This window comes from Manduca sexta, chromosome 12 (genome assembly GCF_014839805.1).
Source record: "Manduca sexta isolate Smith_Timp_Sample1 chromosome 12, JHU_Msex_v1.0, whole genome shotgun sequence".
In the NCBI taxonomy this organism is placed as follows: domain Eukaryota; kingdom Metazoa; phylum Arthropoda; class Insecta; order Lepidoptera; family Sphingidae; genus Manduca; species Manduca sexta.
In genome coordinates this window covers 10,175,365-10,196,169 of record NC_051126.1, presented here as the reverse complement: position 1 = coordinate 10,196,169, position 20,805 = coordinate 10,175,365, and the positions used below count along the sequence as shown (strand labels likewise).

Here is a 20,805-nt window from a genome sequence, read left to right as displayed (position 1 = left end):
CAACGTTCCATTTCAGGCCGCTTTATAACTTATTTTGATTTATATGGCAAAATCAAACAATGATAAACACTGTCTCAAAGCAGAACAAATGATTACTGACGTTATGGGTTGGAATGAAATAAACGAGTCTTACATACATTTATTATATATTTTGATGAATATCTGAGACAGAATTTTATCGAAGAGTAGATAAGACTGGATGGGCAGTTTTCTTTTAATGATTATTTTATTAAATTTTTAAATTATTTAGAAAATTTGAGGAACAGCCAATAAAACGTCCTATACAATTTAAAGATAATATAATTACTAAGTTTTAATTCAATTTTCAGTATGTAGCTTGCTATGTCGGATTATACATTGTCTTTGTATTCCATTTTAGAATTAAGTTGAAATACTTATTATAAATCTCTTTAATGTAGGTATTTAAGTATGTGGAAATAAACAAACACCATTGCGACAAACGTTTATATTTAATACAAGTAAATAATCAGTAAGTATAATATATTGTAATGGTATACATAATATACTGACACAAATTATACATTGTACCTGATATAAGCATGGATAAGTTTTACCGTAATTTATCAAGGTAATTTCAAGAAATAAACGACACTGCTTATGCTATAAAAGGTTTGACTTTAATTATTATTATCGCTTCAATGCAAGTAAACAACTGAATTAAAATTTAAAAAGGGAAGAGGTTAGGAACTCACTTGTCATGACTTTTTTATATCTATATATATAAAAATGAATCCCTATTTCCCTTGGACACGCCATGCGTGAACCTTTCCATATATATTATAATTCTCTTTGGCGTGAACGGCTGGACCGACTTCACTTTTTTTTTGTTGTGTTTGTTATTATCAGGAGAAGGATCTTATGAAAGAAAAATTAAGGAAGTTAATTAAAAGGGCGTATTAGTTAACTCGTCGTATATTTGTTTATTTTAGATGGTTCGTTATTACAAAAAAATACTGAAATACCTTAGTCTAGAGCAACTTTACGTGCAGAGGTTGTAACTGTTCGATCAGGCACGGTATCTGGGTATAATGCAGCTAAAACATATCAAATGTTATAAGGCCTTATTCAAAGTAATTGAGTTATAACACATTCAAAATTGTTAATTCCTACATTTTTGTATGTTTTTTTAGCTTTTAGAAATAAAATGGATTTCGTATTAAAGCTACCATTTTTTTATTACGACATATCCGCATATTAAACTCTAATATGAATACCTAAATATAGCAAAATAAATGTGTAAAATGTTTAGAAGCCCTGATTTACAAATATATGGCGCACTTGCCCCGAATTTGATTTGACAGCCATAGTTTGTTATAATGTTGAGTGATTAAAAATTATCCAAGAGCAATGCGGGTAAAACTAATTTTTCTATGGACTAAAATGAGTGTTTTCTGTATAATGTTTCATATAGGCGGTTTTTTTTACACAGGTGCACTTGCCCCATTTCCGGAGGCAAGTGCGCCTACTACCATTTTTTTTTACTTTGAGCAAAATATGATTAATTTACTGTCTGATTTCCTTGAATGGCTATAGATCGTTATCACAAAATACCAAATATTCTTAAATTAATAAATTTACATTGTTAAGTCAGCACAAAAAGAAATTATTTTGCATTGAATCCAGCTATGAAAATTTTATGGCGCACTTTCCCCGACTGACCTTAATTTATTCAAGGGGGTACCTACTGATATAGGTTACCTATTTATATACTTACTCAATGTTTTATTTAATATTGCTGAAAATATTGTAGCTTTTGAGTAGATCTTTAAAGGAAAGTATAACTTACTGTGTTACAATAATACAAATAGAAACGTTTTTTTGAGGGAAAAAAAACAACAAATCACAGAGCTGTACATTTCTAATCATGTATTTTTATAAAGACTTAATTTCTCTAAGGACAAATAATAAATTTCTTCACATTTCACCTCCATTTCTTCATGATCTTCATAACTTTGACTGTGATCCTCTTTATAAAGCTTAATAATTAAGATAAACATTTTAAAAAATTAGGCACATTTTTCACGAGTTTGAATTGAGCCAAGCCAAGTAGGTACCTACTTTATTTCGTCGCAATAGGAAAAAAAACATATTACTCACAGAAAAATATGTAAGTACCTACAATTATTGTGTATACCTCATTATAGTTTAACGGGACAGTTTGAATGTCTGTTTTTCTTTTATAAAAAAAAGCACACAATATTTTCAAGAAATGTCAATGCCAATGCTATAATAATACAGCAATCTAACTTATCTACCTTCGTGTCAATAAAAAAATACTCACAAAACTCGCCATAAATTGATAGGTACCTACTTAATTGTTTCCTAAATGTACATCGTGACTCATCATCAAACAAAATATCGGCATCATTTCTATATATACCTGTATGTAGGCACATAACTGCATTTATTACCCAGTTATAGATAGGTAGGTATAGCAATTAGGCCGGTCTCAATAATTTACTAACATTTAACTGGAATTTGCTATCTCCACTGGATAGTAAAAGTTACGTTAACCGTTACTGCTACTTCAATATCATTTTAACTCTATTTTACAGCTTAATACTAAGTGCATCCGCTGAAGCGTTTTATTTTTGCATTGAGTGTTGTCATGTTTTAAAAAATGTTATTGTGTACCTACTATATCTGGTTTAAATGTCTTTGGTACCTACAGCATATAGGCATATTATGTTTTCAACTATAATAATTATTCTTCTCAATATTATTACATTCCATTTTACGGAAAGTAATTTGAATAACATACTGCATAGATAATTATTAGAACAATGCATATTAACCCTATTTTTATTGTTGCCAAAAACGAAATGCAACAGTGATAGTAATCATATGCGACCTTCCGATCAAAATCATCAAAAGTGACCATTTTTACTGTTTGTAATTTGTCAAGAATGTATTGAGACCGGCTGTACACGGGATAGGTACACAATGGCTGCTTTTCACAATTGTTTTCTTAAGAATCTCAAAGCTGTTGGTATCATAATCATATCATGTTTTCCCTATACACTGGTAGATATAATATAAAAATAAACTATATATTCTAAGCTACGAATAAAGCTCGAATTAATCAAGTCCAATAATTAACCTAAAATTATGTTATGTCTGTCCTATCTACTTCCATACTCTAGCCATTTTACTTAAAGAGCATTCATAACACAAAATATTATTGAACACCCAATCAATTTTTTATGGTTATTCTTACTCTCTGTAAAAATATTTAGCCAATTTTTATTTAAAAAAGCAAGGTAGTAAGCTAATCGATAGGATTGTAATCCTACTATTATAAGTTGATTTTGCTAATGGAAGTTACATTATTGATCTTTTAGATTATTTTAACGAATTTGGAAGACCACTTAATTGCCATAATAGTAGATCCAGCTCAAATTTTAGTGCTAGACTGTTTGATTCGTTAACCGTACATCTCTAGTACGTAATGGCGGCTCAAACGTTGGTTTTTAAAATTAACGTGTAGTATATATGGTAATTACAAATTTAATACCTTCAAAAGTAATACGTACGTTTTTCCTTACCTCTGTGTACGAATACGGCAGCATTATTCAAAACTTGTATTTTTTATTTAAAACTTTTAACACTGTACGCACGCTTTAGATGTCCTGCCTCCTGTATCTGTCAGTACTCGGTAAATTATTGATTAATTGTTACACGCCCATTCCATAGATTTACAGAGCTTTTAGTGTTACGCTATGGCTACATGATTGATGACCGATTTATAATTATTATATGTCCCAGGTATCCTTAAATGGTAGCCTAGACTTAGCTATTAAATTCTTTTGTCATAAGTAGAACCGTCGTCGTTATGTTATAAATTCGATGCACTTATGTGCATAACACTTTACGTATGCACATCTATAGTCAGGTAATCGTTTTTATTACCTTTGACCTTTTGATCACCTTCAATTTACCAACATATTAAATATTCGTTTTATAGGCATCCATTCACGTTGTATTAAAATACATATTCCAAACGTTTCCTTGATTAGTGTACATATTATTATTAATTGTACACTGTAAAATATTAAGCCTTATTATAGAAATAGTTGCAATACGATAAAGGCAAGGCGCTGATCGCTGTCATAAAGCACAGCTGTGACGTTAGTCCGAGTGCCGCTGCTATTCTCGTTGTTCGGATCAATACAATGTTATCAACGCAGTTGTGTAGGTGTTTACATGCGCGTAGTACACATTGAGTGTCGCTTGAATGAGGCTGTCCCGAGTGACAAATACCACGTCGCAATTATTGTGCAGTGACGAATTGAGGAAATGTGAACGATGCCGTTGCCCGAGTTGTTGAAACGAGCTTCGAGCTATTTTCTGGGCTTGGAGTTTGACGATGAAGACCCACCTGATTATGTGGACAACGAAATATTGTTTTGCAAGAACAATGTATGCGTACATCCCCCAACTATCGCAAGGCATGAATTAGATATAGTACATCATCCTGGCTATTTGACGGTGACAACTAAAGTATTCACAGATCAGCACAACAACGCCAAGCGGCCTACGCTATTTCTTAATTGGATACCGAACTCTACGTTGAAGAAATGTCCGTCAGCTGTGGAGACCAGCCCGAGTGATGAGCTAGTCTGTGTGGCTAATAGACCTGCTGCTCCGAAGGAAATCCCCTACACAAAATCACGTAATGACACAAATAAAACGATAAAAAATTATAGCAATAACGAAAATGCTTTTTCCGATTCTTCTGAAACAACTAGTTTAAATTCTAATTCTGACAAACAAAGTATTAAGTCTTCAGATACGAGATTTACACAAAATGATACGACACAGGAGGAACTATCGACCAGCTCCAAACCAACAGTAAAATCAATTGATTCTACAAAAGATAATGTCTTTGGCAGTTTTGAAAAAGAAGAAATGAAGGATGAAGTGTTTGTATACGATAAGCACGTGAGGTCACAGTCGATGACTTCAGTAAATATAACAATAGCTAATCCTACTATAGAAAATTCCGATTTGACTCCTGATTCAGTTTCAGGGGATAGATTTATCAGATCGCTGTCAATGAGCTCTTGCGACGAGGGTAATCCCAATTGGATGAGCACGCCAGAATTTTTAGCCCTAAAACATAATTTGGTGTTTCCTGATAGCGTGCACAGTTCGCCGGTGCCGCAAAGAAGAGCTCCGATGAAATGTCGAAGGTCAGTACAAATATAGATTAAACTATTTATGCTTGTACTATCTTCGTTCTCAGATCTAAGCGTCATAGAAAAAGATATACTTATATTTTAAAGAAAGAATTTATAAATATCTATGAACGTTTTATACAAACATAATGATAATATTGATAAGATATCAAGCCTGGCTAACTAATCATTGTGTAAATTACATGCAGATTTATACGCATAATGGTATATGTGGTAGCATTCATTATAAACTGCAGGCGAAATTGGATAATATTATCTATATTAATACTAGTAGAAGAGACTCTACCAATATTTTGATATCATACCTACTAAGAGTTATATAATCTAATATATAGGTATCAATACCTACATATTAGATTATATAACTCTATATAATATACAAGTGTATAGACAACCCCACGTCGCTACTTCGTTAAGCTGGCATTCCTGAGGACTCGCGGGAGCGGTTAACTATCATCTTATTCTGTATTATTCATGTGCGTGGGCAGACGTCCCTATAAAAACCTTTAAATAGACAACATGAATGAACTAATGACGATAGTTGCTTTATGCATTAATATGTGTAATGAATTTATTGATTTCATCAATTCAGTCAGCTATTTATTTATTCCATAACAAGAATTTGTTTCATATTCACGTGATTTGTAATTCTAATTGGTTTTCTGAAGTCGAACGGAGAGCACTTATGCCTGTTTCTACTGTGACGCAATTATAATTGCTTATAAACTAGGGTATACGTAATATTCGAAATATAGAGGTCACCCGGGTTAATTAATGCTTTAAGGGATTTATCGAATACCAAAGCTATTAATATTAATTGGACGTTCTTGGCATATCATTTTTATTTATATTGTTACTAAGTATCCGGATTTCGTTTTATAATGGTAGAAGACGAAACCCCGAAACTTAGTATTTACAACTTAAATAACTAAGTTCTTTATATCATAATAAAGACCATTTTAAATAAAGTTCACCAAAAATATATGTCTATGTAATTAATTTGATTAATTACAGGTTCTCAGTAGACCTTAGCCAGATGCGTTCCCTTCGGCTATTCTTCAACGATGATAATTGCACGTGTGGGCAACTCGTAGTGGCGTCTAGAGAGTCGCAATATAAAATACTTCACTTTCACCACGGTGGGTTAGACCATCTGGCCCAAGTGTTACACAGATGGCACTCATTGCTGCATAACATTAAACTCACTCCAGGTGTGTAACGCAGGCGTTGTCAGGCCTTATTCTGCTTCATACGTTTTGTTCATTAAGAATCTGGTTTAACCGTTTTTGAAGATTTCGCGAAGTTTTCAGTCTGAACATAGGAACAGAATAAGGCCAGTTTCATTGCTTTAGGTGCGGTGACTGAGAGTACAAATATAGTCCATCCTTGCAGGTTCTGAGGAGCCCAACTTGCCGTATCGTCATTTCATGGTGTGCCGTCCTGAAGTACAGAAATCTGAGCAACACCCCGAAGAAGGAAAACTTCCGAAAATCACTCCAGAACTATTTTATGGCAAAGTCATGAACGGAAAAGGTGTAATAGAAGACGATTTGTTTCTAAGGAAATGCGTCTTCTTCGGAGGTTTAGACAAAGAGTTGAGAAGAGAAGTTTGGCCGTTCCTGTTACATTGCTATCCATACAATTCAACATATGAAGAAAGAGAGATAATACTTCAAATTAGGACACGGGAATACGAAGAGATTACACGAAGGAGGCTTGAAAAGATGACTCCAGAACAACATGCGGCGTTTAGGAAAACAATACAATGCGTGATTGAGAAAGATGTTGTAAGAACAGATCGTGGGAACCCATTTTTCGCTGGAGAAAACAATTACAATGTAGAGATCATGAAGAACATATTGCTGAATTATGCTGTATATAATCCTGTTTTGGGGTAAGCGTCAAAGTTATTTTCTATCAAAGTAATTCACAAAATATGGTAATTCTACTAACTATAGGTACACAAGTAGAGCCAGCCGCCAGCAACAGGATTTCATTAAGGTTAGCGCAGATCTAGCGGAAAACTATGCGCACAATATGGGATTTAAACTCAGTGATAAAATATTTGACACTGTGCAAGTATAACAAAGTTAAACACGCAAAAACAATAATTAACAACTCTACGCACGAGTCTACCACTAAAAAGTGTGAATCGCGAGCGTGTGTATCCGCGTTTTTTTTTTTAAATCATTATACACCTATTTAAGCAGTATCATCATTATCATTTCATTGTTAACTTCCACTAACAAAGTAGTAGGTATATACAGCAAACAACAGGTTTCCCAACTCTTTAAATGCTACATTATAGCGACCACGGCGAAAGGTGTAAAACGTGCCATAGTGGCTCACGTATGTAAATGTGTCGAATCCTGGGAGTTGTCGGTAGTAATTATGTTGACTAATGAGGTGTTATCTCTGTCAGTCAATACTCTATCAAGATGCCATTGCACTGCACCGATAGTCAGGTACAGAAGAGTCAATTTGCGTGTATAAAAAAAGAAAAAATAATAAAATATTCTATAGCATAGAACTTTATTATCATCCATAATATAGTATTTTTTGTTAGATCTGCGCTAGCCCTGTTGCATTCATATGAGTTGATAACCATTAATTTTCTAGAAGCAATGATCCTCACATCTCACTAACGTCCTGTTTTCCTTCCTTAGTTACACCCAAGGCATGAGCGATTTATTGGCGCCGGTTTTGTGCGAGATAAAATGCGAAGCGGAGGCATTCTGGTGTTTCGTCGGTCTCATGCAGCGAGCGATATTCGTATGCACACCAACAGATAACGACATGGATAATAACCTTGTAAGTCCCTTTTATGTAATGAATTTGGGTTATATTGCCAACTATTTATTTAAAAATACATAATGGTTAACTACTATGTCTAACTTATAACACTGACTGCTTGCTCTGGTCGTTTTGGCGCCCAAAACTTCTGTCAACTTAACATTTATGTCACGATCCTAAAACCCCAAATCGCACAGACTTAATAAATTAAAAAATATTAAAAACAACATAATATATAGCAGTCTCGTCGTAAATTATTAAGTTCCGAATACACTCAACACCATTTCTAGGTACCTATTTACCGCGTAAAATAGATTACGACGTTGCAAACAAGTAAAACTACGACGGTGTAATGCATTGTTGTCTAATTTTCTTTAGTGCATAGTTGTAGAAATCTAGATCCTATGAGATTAAAATAGTATATGTATATGGAACGAAACGAATGATACGCAAGTACATAAGTATTTTTTATTTTTTTTTTCTCGTTCCCCCTGGCAGTACCAGAGTTTTTATATATTTTATTATTTTTTTTTATGTATTTTATTTATTTTCTTTCCTTATTTATGTTTTATTTATGTATGCTTACTCTCTACACTTATTATTAGGTACATAATTATTTATTACCTTAAGTGCTACTTGCTTACAATATTTTAAAAATGTACTTATGTCCTTTTTCCTTATCTTTTATTATTATGTGTATATTGTCTTTTTTTATTTCCTTCTCTATTACGCTCTCAGTACATAAGTATTATGATGGCGTCAAATATGTCTTTAAATTTATAAGTATTTATTTATTACCTCTTCTGAGACATTGTTTGTCCCAGATTCTAGGAATACATTAAACAGCAGAAGTTTCCTTGTTTCCGTTAAATTGAAAATATGTCTCGTAATACGCTTATCCAATTAATTACAGAGTTATTTGCGAGAGCTGATAAGGTTAATGCTGCCACACTTTTACAAACACTTAGAGAAACACGTGGATGCCATGGAACTGCTGTTCTGCCACCGTTGGATATTGTTGTAAGTATCATAATATGCATCGTTTTATTGTCTGTGTTTCGCAGCCCTCGTTTTCATTGTTCGACACCATGAACCATTATTAGTAAGCCTGTCGTGTGTCTGAGACATCTAACCGAGTATGTACGCGTTCTTATAAAGCCGCATGTTTTAAGTTCGTAGTGTACGTCCATCACCAACTATAGGAAGGACTTAAAGTATCAGTAAATCTTTACGGATATTGATTTCCATATCAATATCACAATAAGTACATAAAGGGTACTTCGCGAAGAACACCATTAATTTCAAATATATCACGGAAGCATAACGCGTAGCTACGCTATAAATACTTATGCTAGCAAATAGACTATGGAATCAAAGAATCAATACCTACTTACATTGAATACAATTAGCAAGTACAAATATGTACGTAAATCTTGCAGATCTTGAGTCATAATATTATACTAAGGTACCGTTAATTTCTTATTATGACTTGACTCTCAAAAACTTACATAATAGCTTTTAAATATTTCCGTTACAAACTCGCATAACCGAAACTCGAGCTCGAAGGATCAAATTTCTAATGAAACATAACAGGTGTTTCAAGAGGGAGTTTACCGAAGCCGTAGCGCTGCGCATGTGGGAAGCTTGCTGGGCGAACTACCAGACGGACTACTTCCACTTGTTCCTGTGCCTGGCCATCATTGCTGTCTACGCGGATGACGTCATCGCCCAAGATCTCAACACCGATGAAATGCTGTTGCACTTCAGTTCTCTTGGTAAGTTATATTCTATATGATGATAAAAAGTAGGCTATAGCACTCAGGAGTAATGTAACTTTCTATTCGTGTTTCTTTTTTATCGGTTTAGTAATTCCAGAGATAAGCCCCTACAAATATTCAAACAAACAAACTCACAAACGTTCCTATTTTTATTGTTATTTAGATAATCGCTGGTGCTAATAATTATCTACTTATAATCAATATTATTCTGTCCCTTTGTTTCATACGTCTATCACTTTGTGAGTTAAAGGGGGATATTTTGTATCACTGATTAGAAGTTGGTACCATCCACTATGTATGGGTTTTATTGGATCCTATTTCTCATTTATATTTGTTTAATGATTGGGTATAAACTCATGTAAACAAACGCAAACAAAACATGATCGCTGCTTTGAAAGTTTACAAAAACAGTTCGTCATAAAACATTACAAAGTTATTTCCAATGACACATTTATTTTCAGCCATGTACATGGACGGTCGGTTGATATTGCGCAAGGCTCGCGGTTTGCTTCACCAGTTTAGGCAGTTGGTTCGCATTCCTTGCACACTGGCGGGTATGTGCCAGCGATGCGGCCCGGGGATTTGGGATTCCACCCACCGTCCCAGCGTCGAATGCACTGGCGCCCACGACTTCTGCGAATACACTGTTCAGTAAATAATTAACGAGTCGTTTTCAATGTAACAAAATCATTTAAGTTTGTAATTTTAATATCGGTACCAAATGTATTTATTGCCATATTTGCATTTACGTGTTTATTATCGTTTATGGAATTATGATCTGACTTATTGAGGCATTTTATATTATACTCGTACATGTTGAATAACCTAATTACAGTGTGATGAAATACTAAGTCGCATCGGACTAAATAATCAACTTTGTATAAAAACGTGACCTGATTTATAAATTTAACATAGTATACAGAAACAATATAATTATTAATTGACGGGATAAATAATCAATTATTGAATGGCTGTTGGTACACAAATCGTACGTATTGTATTTGATATGGTATACTTATAAAGATTGCAATGTATTTATAAACTAATGAAAATAAGGAATCATCATATTATAAATAGGAGACGTGTATCACTACATAATGTCTTTCTGTAATAAAAGTATTAAACGATTAATTTCAAGGCCAAGGAAGTAATTATGAGTGTGTGAATATTGACTATGCGTTTGAATGTATAAGATTGTACAAATGTTTAGTACAAATGACATATATATGTACTTATGTTTATGTTGGTATAGACTACAAATGGTCCCATTTTTAATATCCAAAAGCACTGCCTGATTCATTCAAGATATTTACTTATGAAATGAAAAATACGCGAAATGTAGCCAGTGTATTATTGGACATAATAAGACTTAACATCTCATATCTTAGGATGGCGAGCGCAGTGGAATGCCAAACAATATTTGTAATTCAAGGTGTTGGATGGTGTTTCTACTGTTCATGGGCGTCGTATCGCTTACCATCAGGCGGACGGCAAGCTCATCTCGTCATTCAAAGCAATCAAAAAAATTATATTTCTTAATCATATTTCCAGTATGGGAATGGAAAATTGTAAGTACCTCCACAATTATCTAATTGTAGACTGTTCCTACCGACTTTGACCTTCTTGAAGAGTGAATGAATTTGTGTTGTATGGGCATTATTGTGGGATAGAGCATATCAATGAAGAAACAAAATATGTTCTAATAATATCATTGTTAATGAATGGATTATTTAATATCCGACGTTGAATATTTACAAAATGTTAACTTAACTTTTTGTACAGTACCTAAGTATTTCAATGTATTAAAATCATCAGATACCTATCATGTTATAAGTAATTATGAAAGGATAAAAACGCATATAGCCATTTACTTGTAGGAATAAGTAATGTAAAAAATAGAATATGCTATAAGTACTATTTAGCATCTAGCACCTAGAAAATGAATATAAAAGCCGAAACTTCGTAGCTTTTTGTGATAGGTATCTTACCTATATATAAAACTAAAAAATCCTCTGAAGCCTATGTTTATTACGAAAGTATACCAATTGTCATAGACGTAGGCGATTTTAAAGCAATGACGTGACGCTCTGAACAGGCTTTTCTTTTGCAACATGACATTAAATGCCAGACCGTTAAATTTTACTATCAATTTGCATTACGTTACAAGTAAATGGTTTAATGTAGATTTACTCTAATAAGTTTGTTGATGTTATAATTTTATTTTACCTTTAATAGAGAAACTACATATATTTATTCTAACTTAATTATAGTTAGGAGATTATAATGTTCCAAATAATTGTTTTAGACTGTTTTGATTCATATACTTAAAGTATTCATTCTTCATGGTGTAGACTGTATTCTCAGACTATATCTATGTGTTCTCATATCATAAAAATATTTTACAAAAAATATAAACCTCGTTCAGATGTCTGTATGAAGTGGAATTAGATGAGTATTTAAAATTGCTATATCGTGTACCTATAGGTGTCTAATAGCGATTGAATGCACTTATTATTTGTATTTTGTAGTTCTTTAGGTAGACGTAAAATAGAAGTCGCTTCGTCCTTTGGATTTGACTGTTGACGGATATTAGCTCCTCTTTGCTCATCCTATTGACGTCCTACGTAATCGCCCTGCCTGCTCATCTTAATTATAATCTTTGTGTTATAAAATGTATTTATTTGAAATAATAAGCTATAGTGATGTTATTTTCGCATATTGTGACTTGTTACGCATATTCTGTGATATATACCGATCGGCTTGTAATATAATGTGTAAATGTTGATACGACGTACGAGAAAATTAGTTATCATATCTTAATAGAAATAAATGTACAAGCATCAATGGAATGTTGTTTATTTTCAGATTTCTTTGCTTTATTTTTACCTTCTGTCATAATTCTTAAGGAAAAAGAAATTACTAGGTACCTACTTTTACTTAGTGCGCCAGTCAATTTTATATGTCGGATAAATAGTACATTGAAAAGTTACATTTGGGGTTGTGTTTTTTAGAGGACGCAATTTTATTTTTTTGAAGTGTAGGGGGGGTCAGTGTAAAGCTAAAACCAAGTTTGTGGGGTCGCCACCCTTGTCCCACGGCCGCCATCTTGAAAATATCGTCAGTTTCAGAAGCTCCAGAGTCAGACTTTGATTTTGTGAACAATTGCTTCATCTGTGCCAAAGCGATTCAGGATCCAAGTAATTCGGGTACAAGCCGACAACCGCGGGTTTGTGTTGTACGTAATGAGAGTACAAAAAAAAGTATTATGAACCTTATAAACACACGTTCTGATGACGATGCAATGGACATTGCTTAACATTGAATTTCTTCACATTTTCGCTTATAACTTTTTTATTTATTAGTTCTACGACAAAAAGTTACTGGACCAAAGTTGTAGAGAATTTAATTTGCAACAAAAAATGATTATAATTTTTTTTTGTCAGATAAATAGTTTAAGAGATACATCGTAAAAAACATTTCAACCCCTATTTTCAAGATGGCGGACGTGGGACAAGGGTGGCGACCACACAAACTTGGTTTTAACTTTACACTGACCCCCTACATTTCAAAATTTGCGTCAACGTAAGGCCTAAAAAATGTAACATTTCAATGGACTAAACGATACTCGTATACTCACAAGGGACACAATGCAGTTAAGCTCAAATGAATGCACCACACTAATATTTACAATTAAGACGTTATTGATAAAGCGGGATGTGCTCGACTTTTCTCATATCTATTCTCCATATCAACCCATCGACGCTCTTGACCCGAATATATATTTAATATCTGGTTCTCAACGATCTTGGAAGATACTCTCCTCAAAAGTGGTAGAGTCGTATTATTGAGAAATAACATAAAACACATTTTTTTTGCACTCGGTGGCCTGTCACTATCTAAAGTCCATTGCTCAAATATAATAAAATAAATAGATCACCTACAAAAGGGTAGCATAGCCATTGAAATAAAAAACAATACCTACGTCAATGAATATCAAGACTCCTTTTGTGGCGCATCAGCAGTCTAACTTCAAACTAGCCATAATTTAGCAGCGCTACTATAGATATCTATCTATACTTATTGAATATACTTTCGTCTTATTGGTGGTAACAATATTATGCAACGTATCAATAGGTCAAAGGTGAGTCAACCGTACATTATTGTGATAAAAAAATCCGTAATTTATAGTGATGTTGTAGGTGTCGATAATAACTTAATCGATTTGCCAATATTATATACTTGGTATGTGGAAGTGGCTGAAAAGTTTTGGGTATTAATTATTAGAAATAAGTAGGTAAGTTAAAGCAGAAACTGCTAAATTAATTTCGATGAAATTTTACGCACAACACTGTTTATCTTGTAATTGTGGGACTTTTTTAATGCTCTCCTTGGCTGGAGACCCGAGCAAAAACTAGTAATTTATAAAATGCATTTGAGTAGCTATGTAGGTATAAAAGTAGTAGGTAGGTAATTTACACACTGACATAGATAAGTAGGTATATAGGTGATCTTTGAAGTTCAAACATTGGGTATGTATTATGTAATGTAGAATTATTATGTATTGAAATAAAAATATTTTACGAATTTTATCGCGATTTTTATATTATACTTAGTTAAATCCTTTCTAGTTCCCTCTTTCTTTATAATCTTTTTCTTGATTGAGAAAATTATAACATAAAAACCGCGATAAAATCCGTAAAATAGTATTTTTCAATGTCTAACATTGGCGTAAATATAAAAAATCACTAAATATTATATACATACCTACAGGATATCTGTCTACGAAATTTTAGGACACCATGGACTGTTCGTAGTTTCCGCCAAAATTTTACGGAAATATGAATTCAGAATCAGTTCAGAAATCAGCTGTCGTTAGTAATTCTAATTGTTTATATAATTTTTTCTTTTAACAATATTTTTAACAATTTATGTAAGTAGGTATATAATTTTACCAATTTTTAAACCTACTGAAAGTCGATTACGTCAAATAAATGTGAACTACTATGAAACAGGAAACTCTCGGTTAAAAATTAAATAATATAAAAAAGGTACCTAAGTTCTATAAAGTTTATTTGTCTCCGTTTTATGCGACGGCCAGCGAGGGTGGGAGGCCCAATTTCCCGCCAATAATCTCGATAGCAAATTTTTTTATTTATTTCCGTATCTATATACAACTTATCAACCTACAAAGAAATTCTGATATTATCTGGGCCGTATTTCTATTTTATTGCAAGCATGCATGTGTGTTTAAATTACGTATTTATCGCGTTATCGTATTTTGTCATTGGTCTACGTCCAACTGTGCAAGAAATGGCTTCTTTGAATCAAATATTACCGAAAACTATGAAAGGTGTTGGTTTGTATAAATACTTACCAATATCTAATTTCGACAGTCTTATGGATATACAGCTTGAGATACCAAAGATACGAGAAAAAGATGTTTTAGTTGAAGTAAAGGCTACATCGGTTAATCCAATTGATACTAAACAACGGGCCCCTAAGCCAAATGTAGAAGCAACGCCGAGGATTCTAGGCTGGGACGGATCAGGAGTTGTTGTCGCTAAAGGTGAAAATGCAAAGATTTTCAGTGTGGGTGATGAAGTGTTTTTCACCGGCGATTTAAGAAGAAATGGATCTAATGCACAGTATGTCGCTTTAAATGAAGTCTTAGTGGGCTTAAAACCGAAATCTTTAACATTCGAGGAAAGCAGCTGCTATGCCATTAACTTCAGTGACGGCCTATGAAACAATATATGACCGGCTTTTGCTGTCTGAGAAAGATAAAGGTAAAACTCTTTTAATTATTAACAGTGCCGGTGGTGTTGGATCTGTGGCAACTCAAATTGCAAAAGAATTTAGGGCTGACTGTAATTGGAACTGCATCACGGCCTAAATCTCAAGCTTTTACTCTGCAACATGGAGCTAACATTGTCCTCAACCACACAGAGGATTTGGAACCACAGCTAGATAAACTTGGTTATGCAAATGGTGTTGATTTCATCCTAGTAAACTATGATCCATTTCCTTATTGGGATACATTAATGAAAATAATTAAACCCCAAGGCAAGATCTCAATCATTGTTGACAGTAGCGGACCTGTTGATTTAAGGCCTTTGAAGGACAAAAGTGTTACTTTAGTGTCAGAGTCCATGTTAACTAGAATCAAATATGATACGGAAGATTTTTCCGCCATCATGAGATATTGCAGGAGGTATCAAAAATGCTAGACAATGGTACACTAAAATGTACACTTACAAAAACATTGTCACCGATTAATGCTGCCAATTTGAGGGAAGCCCATAGGCTTATAGAGGAGCAGAAAATGATTGGAAAGCTTGTGTTAAGTGGATTTTGACTTTATTTTAAAAATGTTTTTTTTTTTTACACAGAACTGTTATATATTCTAAAGTTTATGCATATTTTTTTATATTTATAAAATGAGTTTATTCATAATATACTAGAATATTTTATAAGAAAAATATGTTGCATTTATTTTTACAAAAGAAAAATATCTTTCCGTTATATCTCTATTATATTTCAATCCTTTTTTCCCAATGTTTGTGATGACAGTTGCAACAATGAAGGATCATACTCTTGTCCTTTAAATGGAGAGCCTGGAGCATTCCATGCCTTCTTCAAAATTTCCATGTTACGTATGTCATCACTTGTAGGTAGACCCTTACTTTTTTGTTCTTGATTCCATTGCAATTCCTTGATCTAAAAATATTTGAAAAATTTTCAATAATGTATTGTAATTAACTTGTAACTATTTTGGGTAAATAGGAGAAAATGGTATTCTTTCAAAAGTATATTCAATAGACATTTGTTTCTTCCTTAGTCTAGTGACAGAGTTTGTGAGCTGGATCTATAGGTCTAGGGTTCAAATCCCAAGTTGGGCAAAATTTTCAAATTATAGCTTCTTGGAATTGGTGTGAAATGGTGTACAATTCCAATTGTTGTGCCAATTTCAATTGTTGTAAACATGATAAGATGCATTATGTGCATGTTCATTTATTTGCATATTATATACAAATGTATTTAGACTTAAAGCTAAAGGTATTCCCTCCCAGACAACCTTATGGTGGAGTACCACTATAAGGTTGACTAGCCATAAATAAAGTAACTGACATTTAATTTAAATATAAGGCATATAAGTAAGCTAATTAATAACATTGAAATACATAAAATACAAATTATAATTACATAATGCATGTTATATAATGCTGTCAAAATAATATGTGGCATAGGGAATCAGGGTCCTAACTTGGACTTTTCTTTCTCAAATGAAACAGACTTATATCAATCACATATAGATAAAAAGACTGCCACTAGTAAATCTTTATGCACCGTTTAAGAGTTGCAGTGGTGAACTCATATAGGTATGTTTCTAATAATTATTTACCTTTGCAATATGATCTTCAGGTAACTCATCCAAACGTCGAGAACAATCTATTTTGAAAGATCAATTGGTACCTCAGTATTTAATAATTTATCCCACCATCGTTCCTGTACTTTCTCTGTAAATTGACATTGTGGAAAAATAGTAGATGAAAAAATTATATAGGGAATAATTGAAATAGAAAGTATGTTATTAGTATGATAGCTACCTAAATGAATCAAAACTTTGCCTTCGCTAATACTCCAGAAGCTATCAATAGTTTTGATTTTGAATGGCAATGAATCCTTTATTATAACATCTCCGTTTTTACAAGCAACACAAATATCACCTGGGTTGATAGACACCTTTATATCTTTAGAGCTTTTCACACTTGGAGGCAGTTTTATTGTAACATCTGTAAGTATAAAAATGTATGATGTTATATTAGTATAATCTATTGTAATTAAAAAATAATAAATAAATATTTATACAACACAATATTTAAAAATATAAATGAGAAGGTGAATATTGAAAAAAAAAGAAGGTAATTAAATTTATATAAGTACCAAGTTCTGTGATAGACTGCGACCAACAATAATTATCTCTTTGAGCACCATTATAGGTTTCACTATTCTTTTGTGTTGGTATCACTGGAGGTTTATAGTCCTCAGGAATGGATATAGAAGCTGTTGCTTCTTTTTCTTCCTTTGGATTTTCTGTGACAACTTGTGTTTCATTTTCTTCATTATCATCCTCATTATCTGCAATAACTTCCACTTCTTGGGCAACAGTTGAGCACATTATTTCGTCATTTATGTCTGAGGGTTTGCGAGCGCCATTTGGCGCCTTTCGGTTCTTTGGGTCACATGTTTTGAGAACTTTTATGACTAATTCCTCCGCAACTCCCGGCGGAAAGCCCATGTTTTCGTAGGGTCCCTCGGTGACATAGTAGAAGTCGGTCCTATGAAAATTAAGTGTCATGAGATTTAATAATAATTTAAGTATACAAGTATTACAATGTGTATGAAAATCATGCATACATACCGTCTTGCTAAAAAGCTGAATATAGCCGAAAGGAAGCCCAGAATAGATTTTTCATTCACCAATATATTTGTCAATACATCATCATATTTTGTAAAATCGTTTGTATGAGACATTTTTCACTAGGTCGTATAATTATTCCTTTATTTACTTGATTTTCAAAATGTATACATATAAACCTCGGTCTCCACCATATTATGAAAATTCAAAATTGACAAATGACAGCATTTTTAAAAAAGAAATATTACGCTCTAAAGAACAGTCAATTGAGCCCAATGACAGCGCTCGGCAGTGTTACCAGATGTCAGTTTTGCAATATCCTATAATAAAAAAAAACAAAATAGGGTTAAGAAAATCCACCGTAAAATTAACTGAGCGCGTGATCGAAGAGAAACTCCCGATTTTACAACTAAACCGACAATTTTTTATTAGTAGATCCGTTCTGAATCGGTTCATTAATTATACACAAAGAAAAAAACGATAAAGATGTGTACGCAACACACACAATACACGTACTTTTATATTTCGCTACATTGACTAGTCGCATGAAAGACATGACGTATTTCAACCGATGACAAAAAGAAAGCTATAATTTAGTTATTATTTATTTATGAGTATAGTGCAACTGTTCCAATAGGATAGCTTGCTGCATTTGATTTTGTACATTATCGTAGGTAAATAAAATATTAAAAAAAAAATCTTCTGTGAAATCATCATTAAAATTGATTAAAAAATAAAGAGGTTATTCATATATGAAATATTGTTATGAGCAAATGTGGGGTTGAGCTTGGGTTATCGTGTTATCTTTATCTCACGCACGAAGCGTCATGATCAGTGATACTCAATAACGTCACAGTTTGCTATTTCTGTTATTTGACAGCTACCTCTTATGCCAAATTTCAAAGCTTTATAACTTAATTAGTGTTGCGTGGATTTTCCAAAATTCTTTTTCAGTTAGATTTTGGATGACTAACATTTTTAATAAATGCATTTTTAAAAGTTTGTACTACCTTATTGGGATAATAATGAATCTTCAGGTTTTCAGATGCGTGCCATTAACATGCGTGTAATTTATTGTTTTTAAATATAATTCCAATTGTATATTACAATTGTACATCACATATTCTTTTTTTTTTCTGATATAAATTATTCGGATTGATCTGTTTGGATCAATTTTTGCTTTATATAAGATCAGTTATAAGCACCACCTACCGTATAACTAGACGATTATTTATAATTTAGAATAAAAAAAAAACACTCCAAAGTGTAGTATTATAAATTATTTATTCTTTGTGTTTAAAAAAATAAACATATAACTTTAATCCACCTGTAAAAATGTTTTGTAGTACGATGTATCGCTTTACGACGTGACGTTTTAAAAAAAAATTTTGCATTATGAATATTAATTTATAATCTGAATATTAAAGAAATTTAAAAAATCCCGCATTTTTTAAAAACTTTTGTAAAAGAATACCAATATAACTGCTATATTGTTAGATTAATTTTACTACTGGTATCCCAAGACCTGTTTTTAATTTACATTCCCGCCACTTGGTGCGGCCACTTCGCTTTCGAAAGTTTCACATCCGCAAGAGAGCGGCAAGGCAAGGCGAAGTGAAGTAGGCAAAGAAGTCTCGCGCGCGAACTTGGTACGCTGCAGGCGATGACCGCATTCGTATGAGTTTTTATTATATTGTGAGTGTGCTGTCGTGTTCTCCGTTCCGTTAAATGTTTACGAAAATGCTGTATAGGTGAACTATCCTGAAAAGTGTTGTGATTGTGTTAATAATCTTTATATTCTATCTTTTACTGTCTCGAAGGTTGTAAAAATGCCTTGCTCAGCGGTAACTTTATCTATAGCGACCATTACAGCAATCGTGGCTGCTGCTTTGATGGCCATAGCTTTTTCAACAGATAACTGGCTATACATTGAAGTAAAACGCAGTAACATACAGGTGAGGTGTTTTAAAGACTACTTATGTTTAATATTTCTAATTAAATTACGGAAAAAACATATGTTAATGTAACTTTTGTATTTTGTACTTTTCCTTATTGTGGTTTTGCTAGATAAGTTATGTAGGTTTGAATATACTAAGAAAAGTGTAAGTTTTGCTATGTATCTATACTTTGCCACATTTATAATATAAATTAGATTAAATATTAAATTCCGAAATTTACGGACAGAATTTAAAATAATAAAAAAAAAAAATGCTTTATTCATCACGTAGGCGAACATAGTTGCACTTAATAAGTCAAAGTTATGCTGGTATTCTTAGGAGTTACGATGCCAGTAGGCAGGTATAAGGTACAGTTATCGGGATATTTGTTTTTTTTAAATACCGAAGTGCGTGTGTAATATGGAAATAGGCAGTAGGTTAAATACTTATTGGTACATTTAGCAACAAGTTAATAAAATAAAAAAAATATGTTAATTTGTAATTTGTCTTTCCATCTTTGCTTTTACGTTTAGTAAACAAATAAGCAGATATTAAAACAGAATACGCACGCCCATAAAATATTGCAAAGATATTTATAAAATAACGTATGTTTACTTTATGGCCAATTGTTTTCCCAACATTACCAATGAACAATTCAA

The 20,805-nt window shown here is 32.8% G+C and overlaps 4 protein-coding genes across 6 annotated transcripts in view; 3 read left to right on the top strand and 1 right to left on the bottom strand.

Annotated features, from left to right (window-relative positions):
* Positions 1-4,149: 4,149 nt before the first annotated feature.
* Positions 4,150-12,636, top strand: LOC115443675 (TBC1 domain family member 16). 2 transcript variants are annotated; one of them, XM_030169167.2, is made up of 8 exons: positions 4,155-4,693; positions 5,045-5,213; positions 6,234-6,430; positions 6,612-7,113; positions 7,886-8,030; positions 8,926-9,032; positions 9,606-9,787; positions 10,252-12,636. In XM_030169167.2, the coding sequence occupies exons 1-8, from the start codon at positions 4,327-4,329 to the stop codon at positions 10,443-10,445; spliced, it is 1,863 nt and encodes a 620-aa protein (XP_030025027.1). In that variant the 5' UTR covers positions 4,155-4,326; the 3' UTR covers positions 10,446-12,636. The 2 variants fall into 2 exon arrangements, with proteins under 2 accessions (XP_030025026.2, XP_030025027.1); XM_030169166.2 differs by having other exon boundaries at positions 4,150-5,213.
* Positions 12,637-14,863: 2,227 nt separating this feature from the next.
* On the top strand, positions 14,864-16,269 carry LOC119189093 (zinc-type alcohol dehydrogenase-like protein SERP1785). The gene is given in 4 exon segments (XM_037437899.1): positions 14,864-15,496; positions 15,498-15,638; positions 15,640-15,970; positions 15,973-16,269. Coding segments are annotated over 4 exon segments (1,116 nt in total). The 5' UTR covers positions 14,864-15,025; the 3' UTR covers positions 16,146-16,269.
* LOC115443672 (nudC domain-containing protein 3) lies at positions 16,135-18,512 on the bottom strand. The gene is given in 6 exon segments (XM_030169162.2): positions 16,135-16,507; positions 17,193-17,248; positions 17,251-17,307; positions 17,398-17,583; positions 17,735-18,129; positions 18,213-18,512. Coding segments are annotated over 6 exon segments (987 nt in total). The 5' UTR covers positions 18,326-18,512; the 3' UTR covers positions 16,135-16,327.
* Positions 18,513-19,748: 1,236 nt separating this feature from the next.
* Positions 19,749-20,805, top strand: part of LOC115443673 — a 44,396-nt gene continuing 43,339 nt past the window's right edge. For both annotated transcript variants that reach the window (XM_030169164.2, XM_030169163.2), the window contains exon 1: positions 19,749-20,164. In XM_030169164.2, the coding sequence (XP_030025024.1) occupies positions 20,039-20,164 (126 nt within the window). In that variant the 5' untranslated portion in view covers positions 19,749-20,038. The remainder of the gene's footprint in view (positions 20,165-20,805) is intronic.